At 36.6% G+C, this 21,623-nt stretch overlaps 1 protein-coding gene across 1 annotated transcript in view; it reads right to left on the bottom strand.

The window, feature by feature from the left end:
• Window positions 1–21,623, bottom strand: part of LOC116737429 (neural-cadherin-like) — a 142,592-nt gene that overhangs the window by 17,427 nt on the left and 103,542 nt on the right. Inside the window, 10 exon segments of the mRNA XM_032590565.1 lie at window positions 251–308; window positions 310–402; window positions 404–517; window positions 4,806–4,972; window positions 5,204–5,387; window positions 6,949–7,072; window positions 10,037–10,164; window positions 10,350–10,474; window positions 15,483–15,697; window positions 19,836–20,113. Coding sequence (XP_032446456.1) covers window positions 251–308; window positions 310–402; window positions 404–517; window positions 4,806–4,972; window positions 5,204–5,387; window positions 6,949–7,072; window positions 10,037–10,164; window positions 10,350–10,474; window positions 15,483–15,697; window positions 19,836–20,113 — 1,486 coding nt within the window.

Raw genomic sequence — 21,623 nt, 5'->3', positions numbered from 1 at the left:
ACACAGAGCTTTTGTAAACCTCTTTCAGTCAGTGGTCCTTGAGATACTTCATTAAATTCTCTGTGCCTCATTGAAATCATTTCAGAAAATTTGAAACAGCATACACCTGTCAACTGTATATATTGTTCTGACTTACTGTGCATGAGCAGAATTCAGCAGAAAACAAGATTTGAAGGTAAAAATGCAGGACACGTCTTTACAGAAATTATTTGTTGTTAGCAATGGCTTTAGTTTCCAAGCAGAAACCTACCAAAGAAGCTGCGGTTGTGTCCAGATGGGAAAGAGTTCCCAAGCATCATCACAGAGGGAGTCAATAATGATCTCCTGACTTTGGCCGGGTGAGGCGGTGATTTCAAGTCGACCCCCACCCCTATCCAGCCTCAGGGTGAACTCTCTGCCGAAACCGATCCAACTCCACCTCATGCCATTCCCCATCATCCAGGCGGTGATACGGCAGTGAGATATTGTAATCTCCGTCTCCCAGGTTGTAGAAAACAGCCAGCAGGCCTTGAGTCACCTGAAAACACAGTGGTACCTTTGTAAAATTCTTATATTCCAAGTGAAAGATTGGACACATTTTGATAATCAAGATTTTGCTCCAAGTTTGAGGCATCCTAACTCTACAGTAGGGTACTTTTGTACTGCTGTAAAACAAGCTGTTCAGTTTTGTCAGCTGCTGCAACAACACTATTTCTTTTAGTGTAGATTTCAAGACTCAGGAGTAAAATTGCAAAATGAGGTGCCATGAAGCAGACTGACAGTCTGACAGAGTTAGATTTCTACCATATTGTGCTGTGTTGATGTGCAAAAAAAGCTCTTGAGCATAACAACATTATAAGAAGTAGGCCAGCTCCCAAGGTGAGGAAAAGGCAGCTAAGGGTGAGCAAGGCAAGAATTGTGAAATTTAAGCACCCATACAAGCCCGTCTGCTGTAAAACCTGGCAGAAAAGTGGGATGGAAATTCCAGCGGTAAGAATTTATTCGGCAATTTTGCTGCAATGATGCTCTGCCAGGTTGCTCCACACATCACTGCATGGCAAAGTCATCCCGAAGGCAAGGTATACATGAAACAACAATTATCTTCAGCAGTTAGGGATGAGTGAACACAATGGACAAACCAATGTGAGGCTTCCCATAACTGCAGCTTGTACATGTCCTGAGCTTAATTGGAAACAGTAGGTCTAGATAATTCACAGTCAGCCCAGCATGCATTAACTATTGCTCCCTCAGCAGGAGCCCCCTTCTACTGGACGCACATAAATGCACACCCATTTATAATAAAAAAAAAAAATCTAAGCTCAATGTGATTTCCCTACTGCTTCATCTTGCCTGTAGTGCAAAGCTAGAAATTGTGGAAAAAAAAAAAAAAAAGATTAATCAATGCGCAGGTACAAATGATTATATAAACTTTCTGCAGTATCCCTTGAGTCATATGCAATCATCCCTTCTCAAAATATATTTCAGCATATTTCTGAGGTCTGAACTATGTCAAAGCTCTGATTTTTTACTCTTTTCAGAAGTTACTTGTGGAGTTTATCCCAGACACCCTCTAAAAACTTCTTCTCAGCAAGCATTACTCTAAATGTTTTCTTTACAGAGAGGCTGAACTCCTCTGAGAACCAAATGCAGTTTCTACCCAGCCTGCCCTTGGTAACCTCTGTGTGAAAAAGTACTTATTTATTCAGTGGGCACTCAATTCCATATCTATCCATAAGAAAAAGAAAAAAAAACTGGGGCAAAGAGGCTGCCCTCTAAATTAGAAGGTTTAGTCAGAAAACACAGTAGGGTTGTGTTCAAGTGTTTCTGTGTGTTTTGGGACAACAAGGCTGAAAATGTTTCAGCGTGTTTGCTGCAGACAGACATCAGAAGCTTTATACAGCTCACCAATTCAGTTCCACAGAGGGTTTCGCAGAAAAGCTCCACAGCCCTCACACCACACATTAAAGCCAACAGCTTTTTCCTTCTGTCACTGTGGGACTGAAACGAGGGATGGGGACACTATTGTTTTTTTCCTCATGCAGCATAAAAACTAAAAGAACAAGGGCTGGTGGTTTAAACCGTGCTGTCTGACAAATAAGTGCCAGCACAAAAACGAGATGTTGTTTTAACAGCAGACTGGCAGTGTGAAATCAGGTAATAGAAACAGTTTCGGTGCAACCAGGTGACCTGTGAGTGACAGTCCTACCAGAGTCAGTTACTTCCAGGCACTGTTCTCACTTGGCCTGTCAGTTGGTTAGATGAAATCCTTTGACAGGGAACACCACCATCATAAACACTCAGCATGGTGTCAGGCAGAAGACACATATGAAGTAAAGTACACTGTCTGTAGCAGTCAACTAATTGTGTTGAAGGAAGTATGCAGATCCAGTGCCTTAAAAAAGCATTAGCACCTCTTGGGACTATTTCATGTTCGAAAGACACAGGTGACAAACTCGAGTCCTCAAGGGCCGCTTGTCCTGCAACTTTTAGATGTGTCCTCTGCTGCACCACACCTGAATAGAATAATTAGGTCATTAGCAAGGCTCTGGAGAACTGATCTACACAAAGAGGAGGTAATTAAGCCATTTCATTCCAGTGTTTTGTACCTGTGGCACATCTAAAAAATGCAGGACACTGATCCTTGAGGACTGGAGTTTGACACCCCTGTTTTAAGACATGGCAACTAAAATTTATGTTTTAAATATGATGGTCCATCTCAAAGCAGTGACAGCAAAATATACATGGGGTTTTCAAAACTTTTATAACAAAAATCAGTAAGTACTATGTAAATTTGTAGACAGCAAATTCAGTGCTTTAGGAAACCATTATTCTGTGCAAATGCAGCTTCAAGTCTTTAAGGGCTACCACGTTTGCACATCTACAGGTTGAAATTGTTGCCTCATACCTGAAACGTAGAAAGATAAGTTGAGGATTTTAGAACATGGATTGTCTAGTTTTGTATATGAAAAATAAGATTTAGGACTGGACTTTTCTAACAGAAAAATAGATAGAAAGATTATCATGAATATGGGAACACAACACAAAATACTCTAAGGCTCTTAATGACATAATAAAATGGACCGACCATCACAGCTTCGGGGTATTTGATACCCCAAATCTGAATTTTCTCCTGTTTTTTTAAGACATGTTGGCCATTCGATTGGCTTTTGTCTGATCATATGTGTAGTGCTGCTTTTTCTAAAGTTTGTTTCTGTGTTTATGATTAGAATTTTAGAAGATACATAAAAATGTATTAAGAGTATACCAATACAAATAATGTGAAGGAAGAAAAAAACGCCCAAATAACCCCTTAATATAACAAATTCATTTTCAGTTATTGTCCTGCTGAAAGGTAAACCTTCAAGGCTGTGTCTTCTTTGTCTTCTGCAAATCCTAGTTTCATAAATACTGTTTTTTTTCTTTATCTATCTTCCCCACAACACAAACGGTTGTTTCTCTTCTAAAGAAAATAAAGCAATCACAGCATGATGCAGCCACCACCATATCTTACTGTGGGGATGGTTTGTTCATAGTGATGTGCAGTATTAGTTTTCTGAAACAAACTTTGCGGATAAGGGAAAAAGCTCAAATTTGGTTCCATCAGATCAGAACATGTTTGCTGTGTCCCCTACAAGGCTTGTGGCAAACTGACAACATGGCATCTTGTGCCTTTCTTGCACCAGCTCTCTTCTTTCCACTCTTGCACAAATTGGTGCATTCCAATTTGTGGAATGCAGCACTAATAGACTTCTTTTTAGGCTAAAGATTTACCCTCCCAACTTTCCACTGGCCTCTTTGTTGCTTTTCTTATTAATGCTTTTCATGCCTGGCCTGTCAGTTTAGGTGGATGACTGTTATGATGGGTTTGCTGTTGCACCATCCATTTTCCATTTTTGGATGATGGCTTGAACAGTGCTCTATGAAATATTTAAAGGCTGTGTTATTGTTTTATAGAAAAAAAAACCTAAACGTCTCCCTGGATATTATACTTTGTCTTCAGGTTGCTGCTTGTACACTAATTTTCTCTAACAAACCTCTGAGTTCTTCTTAAAACAGCTGCACTGTCTAGTAATTAGGTGGTCTCTGAGGCTGGAATGGAGACCTTTAAAAAGTCTTTCTTCTTAAAGGTGTCTTGAGATTATCTTTGTTGACAATTGGTGCTGTACAACTACAGCAAATTGTACTAAACTTCCTAGGATTACAGGAAGGCTTAACATAAATTTATGCAACTCAGTTTTGCAAAAACCATGTGTTTTTATTTAACTTCAAAATTATGCTCTACTTTATTCTGGTCTGTTGTGTAAAATCTGCATGACATACAGAGATGCTTGTAGCTGTAATGTGGTAAAAATGTGAACAAAATAACTGTGAATACTTTTGTAAGGAACTATTTTTATTGCATTTAGTGACATACTGCACAGACTTTGAGCTTACTTCTCCATATAAGCTGTGTCAGAACTCAGAAGTGTTTAACAAGAGATTCGAACTTCCATTTATTGCTATACCCACTGACTCTCTTGCTATATTAAAGTGGTTATGAAACTTTAACCAGAAACAAAAATACCCTTGAATATGGAGGGCCTATTATTTTTAATCAAACACTTTCCAAAAAGGCTCTCTGTAGATCTAGTCAAAGAGCCAGTAAGGAACATGCATATGTCAGTCAACAGCCCCCTCGGTATCCACCCATATGTCTCCAACCCTGATATTACTCACTCACAGCCTGACAAGCATCTGCTGCAATCATTTACAGGGTCTAATTTGAGGCTCACAAACAAGACAATCGCAGCTGTCAAGGTGGAGGCGGGTGACCAGCCGTGACTCACCTCTAAACGCAGGTATTCACTTTGCTCCTGGGACAGCAAGCTGAGGATGACCCCTGTTAAAGCGCGGGTACGGACCCCAACCTGGACTCTGGTCCGCCTTGCAGGGAGAGACCACAAGAGCTGCAGCTGAACGTGGCTCCGGCCGTCAAAGGAAAACTCTGGAGTCACTTGTCAATCAAAAAAAAAAAAAAAAGCACAAAAGGCTTGTTCAATTAATTCAGCTGTCACATGGGAAATACATGAGGGAATTACAGTGAGAGTGTGCGGCTGTGCAAAAGCACTTTATGTAAGACGGGGTTATCTTCCCACACCAGCAAGTTTTCCATTTGGGTCTGCACACCTCGTGAGGTTCAGACTGAAAACGTCATGGTCATTTAAAGGCAACTCTACAGGCCTACCTTGATCACAATGCGGGCCTGTAAACCCTTTTTCACACAGGCAGCTGAAAGAGTCCCACTCCCCGTGACAGCTGCCCCGCTTGCCACAGGAGGGAAGCTGCTCCAAGTCGGTGCAATGGTTATCAATGAGACCGCAGCCAGGCAAAATGTTGGAGGATTCCGCAGGAGAACCAAGGTCATACAGCTAGATTGAATAAGCGGAAACGAAACAGGAGAAAGAGAGTTGAAGAATGACACACTGAAAGAAGGAATGGAAAAAAAAGGAAATTAAAAGAATTATATTTTTATTAAAGATTAGTAAAAAGAAACGTAATGGTAAATTAAGATCAAATCTCTCAAAAAGCTGTTTTTGTGAAATCAATTTCAATGTTTGATAAAAACTCTAAAATGGAACATTAAAGAAGTTTTATCTGAGATAAAGGGGGAGGAACATCTGAATGGAGAAGCAGTGAGTGAAAACTTCAGCTTTCATATGAATATGGAATAGGGCACCCAGGTGCTACTGGCAAAATGCAGTTGGCTGATCATCAGCAATTGCCAGCACCGGTATAAAAATGGACGTATGAGGAGTTTATCCATCTGGAGTTTTAAGGAGTGTGTTAATAAAGTCAAGGCAGAAAAAAAGACATCAGGTCATATCTATTAGGGTAGAGTCAACTGTTGTAGAACATTCAGTAATCATGTAGTGGAGGATGGGGATAAGAATGTTTGAGTGCATTATGTTTGTTGACATGACAACAGTATTATTTGTCTTTGGGCATCAAATTGAGGTTTTGTTGGCATTGGTATTTACCTCAATTAATCTGCTTTAATCATCCTAATGACCAAAACAGTATGACGTTAACGTAATGCGCTCGGGAATGAGTTCTGTCAATGTAGTGTTCTGGTAAGAATATAGAAACAAATGCAAATCTGTGTGTGTTTGTTAGTTGATACTGTTGAACTCCTTGTGCGGTTTATTATGCTCCTGGCTGATTATATATTGATGTGTTTTGGACTTTTAATTGCTGCGCGGTATGCAGCTTGTGTATTAATTTTATTAATTAATGTGCTGCTTTTTCCTTTGCAATTTGGTCCATGTTATCATGTTCTCGTGTTTATTTCTATTTCATGTTTCCATTTCAAATCCCACATGTGTACCTTTAAAAGCCTATTCACACGAAGACACATCCCCTTTTTTCTCCCTTTCTGACATTACATTGCACTACCTTTCATACTGTTTTAGATCAGTTAGTATTAAAAATATTTATATTTACTAAATGCCAGAATGATAAACTTTCTGTAAATGTAAAAGTTTACACAGACTTCCTTAATATATTGTGGCGTGATCTTTATAGAAGATTTTACAATAGCTGTGTATTTGATTTATTGCTTTAAATAAATCTAAAGTTATGACACTGTTTAACTCAAATATTGGAAATAAACATATGACGAGTTCACAAGGTTATAACACTATGTTCTGAACTTTTCCAAATTCTCTACAGAAATGGTAAACTAATTGTATATTAAATTAAAATTAATAAAAAATAATACTGATGAATAAAAAATGATGCATGCAAGAAACCTCTGTATCACTATCACAGACCTAAATTTCACCAATCACATAAATTCTTTTACTAAATCAGTATTATTTATAAACTTAGCTAGTTTCCTGTCATAACAGAACACATTAAAGGAATACAACACAGCCGCCTATTCGTCCAGCCATGTAGTTGTGTTAAACTCAGATCACTTTTTTACTTTACCTTGCTGTCCACAATCAAGTCCCTTAAACATCCGGTATAGTGTTTGTGTTGCAGTTGTGGGTATTCATATGATATGTTCTCATTGATTCCTCCAAGCTGCAGAACATGACTTACATTCAGGTACCTGGGGATGAAAAACAACCAAAGTATTTGTGCTAAGGGAAAGTTTTCAAGGTTACAATTCAAGACAGAACTTGCAACACAAATAAAACAGAGAGTGTAAGCAGTTGTAACATGTACATACAATACAAACTGTCTGTTAAAATTCATAGTTTTCTCCAATTGTTGCTGAGACTGTCATCACTTTTTGTACATACAGAAAACAAATGTGACACCTTTTTATTGTTCCTTTCCTCTTACTTTGAAAATATGCATTATACCTGTATGTAAATTACATTTGTGAGAAAACAAAATCCACTTGCAAAGAGATTCCTCTACTATTTTCAAGACATGCCAAATTTCTCTGCCAAGGTAAGTCAAAACATAACCTCATTGGAATATGCTTTTTATTTATGAATCTCTTGTCTGTAAAACTATTATAAAATATACATTTATTACAAGTTTATCAACAGATAATAAATAATAAATAACCAATTATTTATTGGTTATTTATTGTTTATTGTGCTGTTACCTATGTAACAGTACGATTGGTTTAAACACAAATTGGAACGTTTTCTTGACAAAAAAATAAAAAACATTCTGGTGGGAATATGTCAAGTGGATGTGTGGTCACTTACTATTCAAGAAAAGTGGGTTAGAGTTGTGAGAGTGAATAGATCAATAAAGCAGTTTTCTCCTCACCCACCAAAGACAGTTTGCCTGTTCAAAAGTCTTTATCCTCATGAATATGAAATAAATAAATTCCTGGTTCCAAGGGAAAAGAAAATTGCAAGGGAAAAGACAAAACATATTCATACTGCAGTACTACAGATAGCTCTAGATTAGTCAGAAGTCAGATCACTGAGGTGACTGAAGGTGTTATTTGTGTGCACAAAGTTTCTAAGGAACAAAACATGTAATTTTAGCATTTTCTTTTAGATTTTATGTGTCCTGTCAGTTCAAAACTTCTGCTAATATCTCACAATTGCTTCATGGAAAGAAATCAATAATGTGTATTTGCAATAACAGGCTAGGATATGAAACATTTATTTTTCTTAGTGCCTGAGCAAAATGAACAACAGATTTCAAAGTACTGTTTTCACTTCCCTTCCAACCACAACCTGTGCAGCACTAGCTTTAAGAGATTTAAAAGTGAATAAACCTTTCAGTTTTAAAAGAAAAAGATAGACATATAAAGCTTGAGTGACATGGCAGATGTTTAGCTACAAAAACATTTTGACAGCTATATAGCTAAAGTGCAGTTCAACTTCTGGGTTAAAGAGCAAACAGATTAGACATGAAAAAGTGAGAATTTTTCCAAGTCCTAACAATCTTTCAAGAGCTCTGTATTGCTATATACAGTATATATGAAGTATGTAATGAAGATTTATTTTTTTGCACACAACAGATTTCAAAGTACTGTTTTAACTTCCCTTCCATATATATATATATATTTTTTTTTTTTTTGTGTGTGTGCAAAAAAATAAAAAATCTTCATTACAATATTATGTGTAAGGTGGCACTTTTCAAACTGTAGCTAAGCTGAAACAACAATAATGAGTCCAGAGGCAAGCCAGGTCCACGGTGGTAGTAAACAAGTTGAGCTGTGACCAAGCACAAAATGCTATGAGGATACGAAGTCAAAAATTAATTGGCATTTTAAGGATTACATTTCAGGAAATCATCAACAGTTTCTTTCCCCCAGAGAAAACAGTGTGGCACATGAGAAACTGAAAACAGCCTGTGTATCCATCTGATTTAATTTTAATTAATAATAAACCCTGGATAAACATAAACAGCATTTTCGATGAGAATTTCTGGGTTTGAACAGTTCTACCTACAAATCTTTCCCATGCTATCTAACATATGAAATGCCACAAAGATGCTTTGTTTGGTAAAACGTGATTCTAAGTTAACAGATTAAATTTTATTTCTAAGCTGAGATATTTAACTCAGCATCAATGGAAAATTAATTTGATAATGCTCTAAATCACCTTTGAAGAAAAAATTTAATTTTCTTTGTTCTGTCTTTCTTTTGTTTATCTTATATTTGCATTGTATAATGCCAGTTGTTAAATAAAACCTAAAAGGCATACATTTTGTGACTTAGAAAACATTAAGACATGAATGCAAATTAGAATATAAAACAGAGCATCTACTAAATACTATATTGAAACTAGCAACCGATCCAAAACATTTTGAAAATCTAAGTTTTTGGGTCGGTTGCTAGTTTTGCATCTAATCCTCACACGGCCCAGTGAGGATATGGGGCATGTCCCTCAGGTCCATGTGTCAGCTTAGGTTTAAAAACAGTAAGTGGAAACTAAACACAAATAGATTTGTTTGGAGTTGCTAAAGAAAGCCACACTCCAGTTTAAAGAAGGCTCTTTTGAATTATTCACGCTGTTACTTCTCATGCACTCAAAACAAATGCAGCCACAGGTTTTCCTGTGTCCAATTAAATACTCATTGAAAATACAGCCATTAATTTGTGTCTTTTTTTATTTAAAGAACCACTTGGTTCATCATAAGCACAGTGGTTAGTTAGTTCACATCTGTTTCATTTACGTAGATTCATGTTTCATACTTAATTTTCAAGTAAAAATTTCTCCTATCTCTGTCTTTTTTAACTCAGTGTTTTAAATATACAAACATAAAACATTTATTGGAGATATTTCTACTGTGGTCCAGCTTCAAATATGAACTGTACAAACACCATGGATGGTTGGAGGGAGGGACAAATCTTTCCCAAATGACCTGTGACAGAAACATATTACACACATATGCTAATTATAAAATGAATTGTTCGTTAATGGTTTTTCCCTCTCTTTAATTACGAGGTGGTATGGCCATGAAAAGGCCAGCTACATCTATGGATGGATAAACGGTTGGATAGAAAGTTCACACAAAGGGATAGAGAATAAAGTCTGAAAATACAGATATTTTTTCCAAACTATTTTCTCTTTCCAGAATTAATTATTGGTCTTACTTATCCCTGTTGGGCGTGACCCCTCGTATTTCACAGGAAGAGCGATCCTCTGTCATCGCCCAAGAATCCACCCCCTCTGCTTCCATGACAATTGCACTGGAGCATCGATCCAGAGTAAAGCGCACTTCCTTTAAATTGGGTAGGAAAGAAAAGAGAGGTCATTACAACGGCATGTGGGGATGAATGTTCAGCTTCTTGCTTGACACTCCGTGGAACTGCAGTGTGTTTTCTAATCTGACATTTCTCTTGCATGTAGAGTGAAACAGTCAGTGACAATCACGTAGGAGCCATGGCAGTTCTGTACTTCTCTTACTTTGCTGTTGCTCCTCACATCAAGGCGGTGCCAACGTCTGTCACTCACTCCAACATTTGTTAACTGAAGAACTAGGGTTCCAGAACCATGGTTGATTTTAAGGCTAGGAGTCCCACCAATCAGCTCTGTAAAAGATGAACATCAAAATTAATAGAGGCCACTGAAAAATAAGGGGACAATTAATTCTGGGTGAAAATATTGGAGAAAAGGACAAAATTCTCAAAGTCCAAAAGCAGCTCAAAATGCAGGTATGATTAAAAATATAAAACTAGAGTAAACAGAAAATAGTGATGAAATGCATTGTAAACCAAACACGGTATAAATAAAAGAAAATAATAAAAAGGCAAGGTTCAAGTTCCCAGTTTGATACAGGGAAATACCCAAGTGAAGTTTTTCTCTTAAACAAGGAGAATAAACAACTGAACACAGACTGGAGCGCAGAATCTGAGTAGCAAAGAGAACAGTATGCTGCAAGCCACATTTAGGGCACTCATGGCAAAGTTGTGTTAAAAGCCTCGAAATGAATTCAGGTTTACATGATTTCTTAAATGTACACAGCTGATTGTGCATTTTAATAATTCGTAATTGTAACATGATACAGAAGGCCATTTTTCTTAATCTCTGATTGCTGGCAAGCCTGATTGCCAAAACAAGGTGATTATGTTTTGAAAAAGCTCACTGTTAAGAACAACAAAGATTCTGAGATACTGTGGAATTATTTATCGTCCTTATTATTTTTTAGATTGTTGTTTTTTTTAGATTGTTTTAGATTGGTGGCATCACAAAGTCCTAAAGGTGAAGAATCCAGCAACACTTGAAATGCAAAGGAACCAACTTCACTGCAATCATGACCCCAATAAAGGACAAGAGCCTAAATTTTTTGGTTCCCCAGAATTTTAATTTTTTCTGGAGTCTTTATCTTACCAGATCTTTGCCTCTCTCCACGCACCTTGTAAATAGGTGACAGTGCCAGAAATACTTGAAATACCAGAACGATTAAAATAACAATATCCTCTGCCAGTCAAATTATTCTACAGCAATGAAAAATGAATTTATTTTGGGTCCAGCACTGAAAATAGTTCTTTATCATGGGGTGACAGAAGAAATTTAAGAAATGATTTTGGCATGGTTCCTCATTAAAGATTCATTAGTTTAGAGAACAATAAATAGAAAACATAAAGACATTCTATATATTCATGCATGTAGGCAGGGTGAGCATTTGCACAATGATAGAAACAATAACCTGATAATAAAACTCCACTATAATTGCATCGTTATATATTAGAAAATCATAAAGAGTGTTTCTTTACTATGTTACACAATTGGATGATATTACTTTTACATGAAGCATATTTAACATTGTCTTCACTCTTGTTGCCTTGAGAAGATTGTATGTTTCTTCTAAATGTTTCGGTGCTGCTAAGGCTGCAATAGAATTAGGTCTTTAAGGCACGACATACTTAAATTGTATTAATTAGTTTTGATTAAAAAAAACAAAAAAACACAGTTCCCAGAGTGAGTCTTTGTATCAGCAACAATAAGCTGTGTTGGTGTTTCTTTCATGAAGTCACTATGTGCTTTCCGAGTAGTTACCTGTGAAATGGACTGCACAAGGTATTCAACCATGCTATGAAAGATTCCCAACAGAGCAAAAAAAAAAATCTCAATTCAAAGTAAATCTGGACATGAGTCAATGAAAAGCAACTATGGTTCACTGATTTTCTGTGTGATGGCACGAGTGATCGATCATTACTGGAGGCGCAAAAAAAGGAGTCATATTTTCTTTCCACTAAGACCTTACTGGGATCTTTAAACGCAGTAAATCAAGACTCAAATACACAACACCTCACGTATTACACTTTGCCGTAATTGATTTCAAAGGATCACATATAGACAACAATCTATCACACATAGATGTCCCTCTTCCTGCAAAAAGATTTAACACAAACATGGCAAAATTATTTCTTTATTTATTTTTCCACGTTTCACAAATATGAAAGCAAATAAACGTAACATCTCACAGATTAGCTTTTATTTGCTTTTCAATCCAAATTGGTTTTCATTGCTCATACCTAGCTGATAAGGATTTTGCTGTAGCATTTTTGTGCTAAATGCTTTAAATCATTATTTTTTTATTGGAAAAGATAAAGAAACAGGGTTTTCATAGAATTACACTGAAATTGTGCGGCCTGCTTTAAAGATGGTAATTTCAACTATGTCAAACAACACTATGTAATTTCCAGGGCTCCATTCTAGTACCAGTGCTATGTCTTTATTTCTGTTCATATTAGTCTAATGTTAGTAAATTACATAATTTGCTTTCATACTCATTTAAGGTTTCATTTTCTGATCAAGTATGATGAATTTTGTTTACTGCATATCATACTGTCAAGGTAGCTTAGGATATTGTAAATAGTTTACACGTTGTGGAACAAAAATATATACGTAGATATGATTTCTTTCTGTGGCCATAAATTATGTTCCACCAATTTATCTAAATTTCTAATTTGATTTTTTTGCTGAAACCCTTTAGACTGGGAATGTTTAGTTCAATTCCTTATGGTATGTTTTATGTGTACCTGCTCAAACACACCTGAATATTGTATCGCTATAAAAATGCAAATTGTTGCAGTTATGGCTATACTAATTTTATAAGACACGTATGGTTTGAAATGTAGGTGTTTTTATTCACCATTATTTATATTGCTTTATGATATTTTTACTAACCATGCAGAATCTTTACTGTTTTACAAAATCTATCTACACAATAGCTTTACATTTTTCCATGCACTCTGCATTTTGTCTGAATTAGTTTTTTCCTATTGTGCTAAACATACTTGATCTTGTGGCACTTTGATAGGATCTAATCAGTGAGTTGTTCAGGCATACAGGGGAAAGTATGTCACTTCTCCAGTTAAGAGCAGAAGAAGTTCAACCTTCTCACCTTTCATCTACCCACTCAGAAGTCAAAAGTTGTGCTCTCTTTTTGTTTTGCTGTGAACTGGAAATTCTCATAAGATATATGTTTTATTTTCCCCTTTTGTTTTGGAAATAAAAGTCCTTGCTGCTCTCCCTAGTCTAAGGTTTTGTTGATCTTTGTTTTCATTCAAGTTTTTGTGTTTCAGACCCAGTAGTCTTGCAGTGCCATGAACTTTAACTTTTAACTTCCTAATTGAGACCTGCAGAGCCTGAGACTTGGCTCTTCTGATTTAAACTTTCACTAACCATTCCAGCATCTAACATTGGAGGTGCTCATATTTACTGCTAGCAATGCCAGGCACTGGGACAGATGTTCCCAACTTGTGAAGCATTTCCTTCACAAGTTGGTATCCAAATAGTTTGAAAATTGCCACAATGGTCACATTAATGGGCACCAAATAAATCAATGACATCTTATTGCTATAAGATCTCATTTGCAATATGTTAACACAGACATAAATGTTCAAGGTGAGCAAAATGCCAAAACCGAGGTATACACTTGCACATCATCTGTTAATGGGAGAAAAAAAAATAGATCCAAGATGTTTTAACCATCAAGTTCAAACAGACATTAGAAATAGAAGCAGGTACTGCTTGCAGCCTCTAAACACTAAAAAATTGAAACAACAGCAACAAAACCTTTTTTTTTTCATGAAATGTGAAGCTAACAAATATTTGGAGTGGCAGTGCTAGGCAGAAAAAAAAATATGCTTCTAAAATCAAACCTTTGCTTGCTGTTATGGTTTGTGTACCACATTTTGACTTTCAAAAACTCCAAGTAATTCAGTATAATCTACACACAGGAAATGATTCAATATCATAAATAATAGGCTGTGGGCAAAAATCCTCTTTACCAATTTATGTACCAAACAATTGCCATTTCACCTCTTCCATTTTGTATCCTTCAACAAACTGTTTTTGTACCCTTCTTAGTAAACTACATAGTATGAGTTTATTTTTCATTTAGCTCAGTATTTTTGATAAACTGTGGAGATGAGTGGTCCAAAAAATCTCTAATTATGCACATACTATTATTTTATTTTACGTTATTATTTTGAAACTTTACATTACAGTAAATTATGAGGTGAGTAGTTAACAATTACTTTTATTTTTGGCTGTCAAAGCTGGTCTGAAACACACACTTGGGTGATGAAATGAAGTTTGGTGGTATGACATGTCCCTCAGAATATATTAACATTTTTGTACCTGGTACAAAAAGACTGAAAGTTCAAAGGTGAATAAGGACATTGATGAATGGGGGTTATTCGTCTCCTGATGGTAGAAAAATAAGCAGAACAAAATACTACAGGAGTGAACTAGAGTTATTTTTGTTTGATTATGGGTTATAATTTGTCACAAATTTTATGAGCCAACTTACCCAAGCTGGAATCAGAAGCAAACATTAAGATGCAATAAATAAAAAAAATCTTCAGAAAATTAGACACAATTAAATGAAGGCATGTTTAGAATTACTTATCTCCATAATTCATGAAAATACAAAGCAGAATAGACAAAGATGCAATAGTTAAGTACATAGGAATAAAATAGTTTGTCCACAGATACAATGAGGAAACAAAGGATAAAATAGAAATGCATGAGTATGAAATGGTGGTATGAATTGGTGCATGAGAAACCTATTTGCAGGCTGATAATTTAAAACTGGCTGCAGAAACATGTCTTTCCATAAAAATCAGTCAAAGTGAGGATGCACTTATTTTATTTTACTTGTGCTTTTTTTTTTTAAGTTTATCAATATGTCAAAAATAAAAAAGCTTCCTTTTATTCTTAAGAGTTACAGCAGGCCAGAAAGTCCTGCTGATATTCACTGACAGTGAATATCTATAGAAAATAAAGGTTTTTCGATTGTTTCACTGCAAGTATGATACTGACCTCAGGGGCTTATGAACAAAATTGCTTACATATTTATTAAGAAAAGTGTTTAGTCTTTAAAGCATATTGAGCTGATGGTTGTATAACTCAGTTGACTGAGAGCTCATATGTCTCTGAAGTATACACAAACCTAAAGCTTTCCTCATATTTGTTGTTAGCTACCTCCCAGTAGTTAACGCACACAATTAAGTTCTAGGTTTGAGAGCTCAGAAGCCCAATAGAACACATGTAATTACTGAGACTTGACTTTGTTTATTTACTTACCTATGGCAATGTAGTCTTCATTATCCCCAGGTAAAAGGGTGGCCAACGGGCCTGAATACAACAGCAGTCCGTCATCTTCCTCCGTCATAAACTCGAGTGAAAGATGGCTATCAAAGCATGGCCTTATGGGAGGAAACCAGGCATAGCCGTTACCAAGGAAACTAAGTCTTGTCTGCTGACAGTCTGGCCCTTCGAGCTGTGGGGGGCAGTGGCACCTGTAGCACAGAGAAGGGAAAATGTGTGAGAAATCAGGACAAAACAAGTGGAAAGAAACAATCAGTGTCATTCAGTTTTGAGCTCTCAGAAATCTTCGCATTGTCTCTGTCGTACGTGACAGTCTTGTTGATTCACGCAGGCAGACAGGTCCGACTGTGTTTGAACGCGCTGCCTGTCAACAGACAGCGAGCAGAGCACTTTTATCTATCAATTGTTTGCATTAGCGACAAAGCCCTGAATATTCAGTTCTACATTAAATCAATTAGTTATGAACACAGCATTACTCTGGTCTATTCTTTATCTATAACAGCTGTCTGAGCTGAACTCCCCGGAGACAGTTCAGGCTAGGCACATCACGTTGCTTTTGTTAGGGGATAATTAAATCTATTTCTTTCACTCCTCTATGTGTCGAACCATCACTGATTTTCAGAAGATTTTTTTTTTTCCCCCACTCTCCTGAACTGCCCTCTGCTCACACTTATGCTACACACTTTGCTAGATTGCCTCTTTTTGTAGCCACTTATCTACTTTGATTACAGCGTTAGCGCTAAGGATCAACGCTCTCGGACAAACTGGAAATTAAGCATTTTTCATGAGACTCTCGAATCTGTTTGAGCGAGTGTCTGTAATGATGAATTTTAATCACAAAAAAAATGCCACCAAACAAAGAGATACATGTAGTGATGAAAAGCAGTCCCTTTCCATCACAATGATGGCGAGGATTGAGGGGACTGGTTGATCTCAGTCTGTCCTCTACTGCAGGCATGTGAGACAAGCTGGCTCTGCTGATAATGTCAAAGCCATCTATTTTCATGCAGTGTCTAAAGAAGGCTTGTGTGTACTGAGGCTGTAACGGACTATTTCTCACATCACTGTTTATTGTGCAGAGGGGGCAACACATGGTAGGAATACTGATCCATATGCAGCAAAAAGAGGAGGCTTAGCCTGATGGGTAGCATTTTGCATACATATGCACACAATAAGCAGTGAAAGAGCACCTCAATCTTTCACTGTTCTTTCATGTGACTCATGAGAGCAATGGCAGTCCAAATCAGGAAGGGCACGGCCTGTTATTCTCTCTTCTGTCTGACAATATCTGATTAGCTCCTCTTTGAGGTTTCCTGTTAAGCTCCCTCAACAGAGAATAGGAGGAAAAATTGGATTCTTTATGGATGGACTGAATTCACGTCAGGTGACATGTACGGTTCCTAAGGAGGAGACGCGTGTCTCGGAAAATACGAGTTTTGCAATAGTTTGAGACAATTTAAAATGTAATGAAAACAAAAATACCGTTGTGTTTATGCTGCCTGTGACCACCAGGTGTGTAAACTTTTTTACACGTTCATATTACTGGCACTAACTATGACTTTGCACAGTGTGAGCAAACAGAAGTAGGGAATACATTCAAATAATCCCTTTGCCCTATGTTTATTTAATCTGTGCATTAGAGTGTGATAGAAAATGTGAAATGAAATCCATGCATTTTTTTTCTAAAGACTTCCACTGAGCTTTTTAAACCTGGAGGCAACGATTTATTATAACAGCAAGAAACAATCAATGGCTAGGCTTAATATAAAATTAACTAAGGTCATGAAATACTGGTCACTTATATTAAACAAAACAGCAATTCTGTCAATTTAGTCATCTGGATGTGGTGAAGAATACAATGTGGAATAAAGAGAACTTAAATGGCTTTCAATGTGGCATGTTGTTAGTGCCAGACAGGCTGGCTGATCTGAATTGTGCAGACACTGCTGATCCTACTGGGATTTCCACAAATCCATCTCTCTGGTTTTCAGGGAGAATGGTTAAAAAAAAGAGAAAACAACCAGTGAGTAGTAGTGTGAGGAAGAAAATGTCTTGTTGATGTCAGAGGTGAGAGGACCATGGGCAGATTAGATCAAAATGATGATACATTCCAGCAGAATAAAGCAACGTGCTCCATTAAAGCAGTACTGAAGGCAAAAGTCTTAGCTAGATGTACTTAATAAAGTGTCGAATGAGTTTAACAATGAAAAGGTGACTCTTGTTAACCACCTGCCACAAGTATTGAAGTAAAAAAACAGTCAACATCATTTATAATAATTAAAGTCTTATAATAAATTTGCTTTTTGTTGCAGTGTAATCTCACGGTGTTTTTTTTAAATCCAGATGTTCATGTTCACTTATTCAGTGGGAATAAAGGCTAAAAAAACTGCTTAAGAAAAATTATTTGTGGCACCATTTATCACTTCTATATGACTATTACATTTTATTAGATATTATTTCCTTGTTTGACTGTTAAGGTACTTTAATTGGAGACACTGGGTTAAATTTTTGGTGAACGATGAAGAAGGTCCTGAGTCAAATCTCTACTGGCTCCTTTGTTCGCATGTTCTACTCATACATACGTTGGGTCCATTTGTACTCCACTCTCCTTTCACAATCCAAAAACATATATGCTACGTTAGCTGGCCTCTGAAAACAAGTGTGAGCATCATCATATGTCTTGTTCATCTCTCCATTTGCCTTGCAATGTATGTAACCCTTAGCCTGTTTAATGACTACTACAAATAGTCACCAGCCTGCCTGTAACCCTGCATAAATTAAAGACAATTGGAATGATGGCCTCTTGGTTACGTGGAGGGCAAAATTATAACCTAACCAAAAGACAACTCTTTTTCACCACTGATAAAAATGTGAAAGCTCAGGAAATACAGCAAAGAGTGGGTGTATTTGTTGTCATCAGGAGTCAACCTTGAGGGACTATCTACACAACGACTGGTTGTTTTGTTTGGAAGGCATGCCAGTAAAAAGCCTTTTCTGTCCTACCATAACAAAATAAAAATCTGTGGAGTTTGATAAAGACTACAGGGATTTTAACTGGAATCATTTGTGTTGGTCAGATGAGAATTGCTTAGCAGCAATTTATTAAGGTGAGTCTAGTGTTAAGGATAAGGTGGATATATAGAAAACACAATACAAGTCAATACAAGAAAACACTTTCTTGTATTGTGGCCAACGTTACTAATAAAGAAAGTCACTAGACTTGTTGCTAGTTTCTCTTTTTGAAAAAGTTGCAAGAGGCATCTGAAAAGTTAGTAAATACAGCGACAAAGTTGCTAAGTTGAAAACAGTGAAGGTGATAACTTAAGAAGGTTGAATCTTTATAATTCAAAATAGACCTTGCATTCTACATCAGACTTTGTTTGGTCTGTTTCACTTTCAAGCCCTGCGATGCCTCCGCCATGATTATTTCTAATACAACTACAAACTGACTCAGTTTAAGGGATGAGCAGCAGCAATCTCTTCTGGCTTCTGCCTCTGCTCACACTAAAACACAAAGAGAAAGTTTGTGTAAGCAGACTTTGTTAGTCAATCGTATGGAATGATTTTTAATATAAAAAAAATCATTATTTGACAATTAATTGTAAATTGATAACCCTATTGGAGTTAAAAGCTACCTTACTTTTCTTTGGCTGTTGAGCAGCTAGTAGTAGTGATATCAGTAGACTAAAGTTTTTTCTGCATACAGTGAAGACATAAAACGACTTAAAGCCATTCTTGTGCTTTTTGAAATCAAACTTAAAACTATTATAACTTAGTGGTCTTTGGTAGTTAAAATATCCCTATATAAGTGTTGAATGATGAGCTCATCATCATTCATAAGTGGATTTTTAAGTTCATAAGTGGATTTTTAATATTGTATTAATCACGAACAGTTTTATTGTTAATTTTGAAATAGAATTAATAACTAGAGAAAATATTATCACATTAATAATTTCATCCCTACTTTTTTCTTGTAAAATGTTATAGTAGAAAAATTTGCCTTTGCTACTTGAGAAAGACAGTTGTATAAAGCATTACCAGCAGGTTTAATGTTATGTGAAAATTGTCTTTCTTAATGTTTGATTTTTTTCCATACTGAATACTCAATATAAAAATTAGAAGTTATTTTTCTAATTGAAAAATCAGCATGAGAGTGATTTCATATCTTTATCCAAGTTTGTGGAGGATAAGCTGACATCACCAGAGTACTTCAAGTGCATTTCATGTTTATAGACACTATTTGCAAAAACTAACAGTGAAACAAGTTTATGTTTGCCCTTTTTTAAGAGTCAATTTCACCTCAGGTCAAACTAGTGCTATGGCTCTCACCTGTACCCATTTTGTGTGTCAACGCATGTCCCTCCATTGAGGCAGGGGTTAGTGGGGTAGTAGGAGCACGTCCGGTGGGTCATTTCTCTTGCGGCGCAGCCACACACGGCCGAAGATGTCACTTTCACTGAGGCCAGGGATAAAGCACCGAAGTCTATCAAGGTGGGTGAGTCACTGACGCTTAACTGTGTGTAGCAGCCGCCGGATGTCTTACAGTCAGTGCGCACACACTCATCTACCTGCACCTGGCTTACATTCACACGCAGGAGTGACTGCAGCTGAAGTGAGAAAGAAGGGGGAAAAAACAGGTATTATAACAATGGTCTGTGAAGATAACAGGGATTTGTATCTTGCAAGATTCTTTATGGGATTTCCAACAAAATAGTTATTATCTTTCAGCTTTGCGTTTCATTATATTAGAAACACAAAGTTTTCTTGCATTTATTGGGATTTATGTGATAGACCAACACAAAGTAGTGCATAATTCTGAGGTAAAAAGGAAAATGATGCCTAATTTAAAAATATGTTTAACAAATTAAAATTTCAAAACCAGCCTGTGCATAAGTATTCAGCAATATTAAGTCTGTCAATATTTTTTGGAGTCCGCATCTGCTACAAGATTTCTGGGATATGTCTCTAACAGTTTTGAGCACCTAGAGACATATGCTTTTGCATATTCTTCTGTACAAAATAGCTAAAGGGTAATCAAATTGAAAGGATGGCATCTGTAAATAGCAATTTCTTTAAGTCTTGTACCAGAACCCAAATTGGATTTATGTCTGAGATTTGACTGATCCATTATAATACATGTATTTACTTTGTTCTGAAGTAATTCCATTGTAGCACTGGCTGGATGTTTAGGTCATTATCCAGCAGAAAGGTGAACCTCCAACCCAGTGTGAAGTTATTTGCAGATTCAGAGTTACTCTTACCGGGTATCATGTGCCTGCATCACAGCAAATAGTACGTTGCTGCAACCAACATGTTTCACTGAGGGAATAATGTGTTCAGGGAAATGTGCAGTAGTAGATTTGGCATTAACCATGTTTTGCATAAAGGAAATAAATACTCAGTTTTTGTTTCATCTGACCAGTGTCTTCTTTCACTATGATCCCACACTACTGTGGCATACTTTAAACTGCACTTCTTTCAAGTACGGCTTTCAACTTTTCACTGTTGCATAAAGGTTACATTTGTAGAATGTCAAACTTATAGTTATCCCTTCAAAAGGTTTTCCCACCTAAGCGGTATCTCTGCAGCTCCTCCAGAATTAGCAGAGGCAACATGTTTGCAGTTAAGAATATAAAAACACATGCATGCCATTCAGTTTTATTGGTAAAACTTTTTGAAAATTGCATATCATTTTTCTTTCATTTTAACAACCTGTCCTACTTTGTGTTGAACTGTCACATAAAATCCTAATAAAACATTGTTTTATTGACAAATGTGAAAGAGTTCGGGGTGTGTACTACAGTTAATAAGAAATTTAAAAGAGGAAGAGTATGCAGGAAGACTATGACTCTGGATCTCTAGATTAATAGCTAAAGTGGCAAGGTAGTTACACTGATGCAGAGGAAAACTGTGGAGGAAAGAAAGGTTATTCCAGAAGAAAGAGATACACCGACAACAACTGAATAAGAGACAAATGGACATGACAGGGTCAGGCCGTAAACCGACAGAAATTCAGTGTGAGAATGAAAGGGCAGATAAAAAGCTTGGTTATCTCTCTCCCTCAAGCTGCTAGGTTTATCACTTGATTTATGAACGGTGATCTCTATCGGTCTGACA

The sequence above is a fragment of the Xiphophorus hellerii genome, chromosome 2 (genome assembly GCF_003331165.1).
Source record: "Xiphophorus hellerii strain 12219 chromosome 2, Xiphophorus_hellerii-4.1, whole genome shotgun sequence".
NCBI lineage: Eukaryota > Metazoa > Chordata > Actinopteri > Cyprinodontiformes > Poeciliidae > Xiphophorus > Xiphophorus hellerii.
Note: the sequence above shows the minus strand (reverse complement) of the source record. Positions and strands in the feature narration are given on the sequence as shown.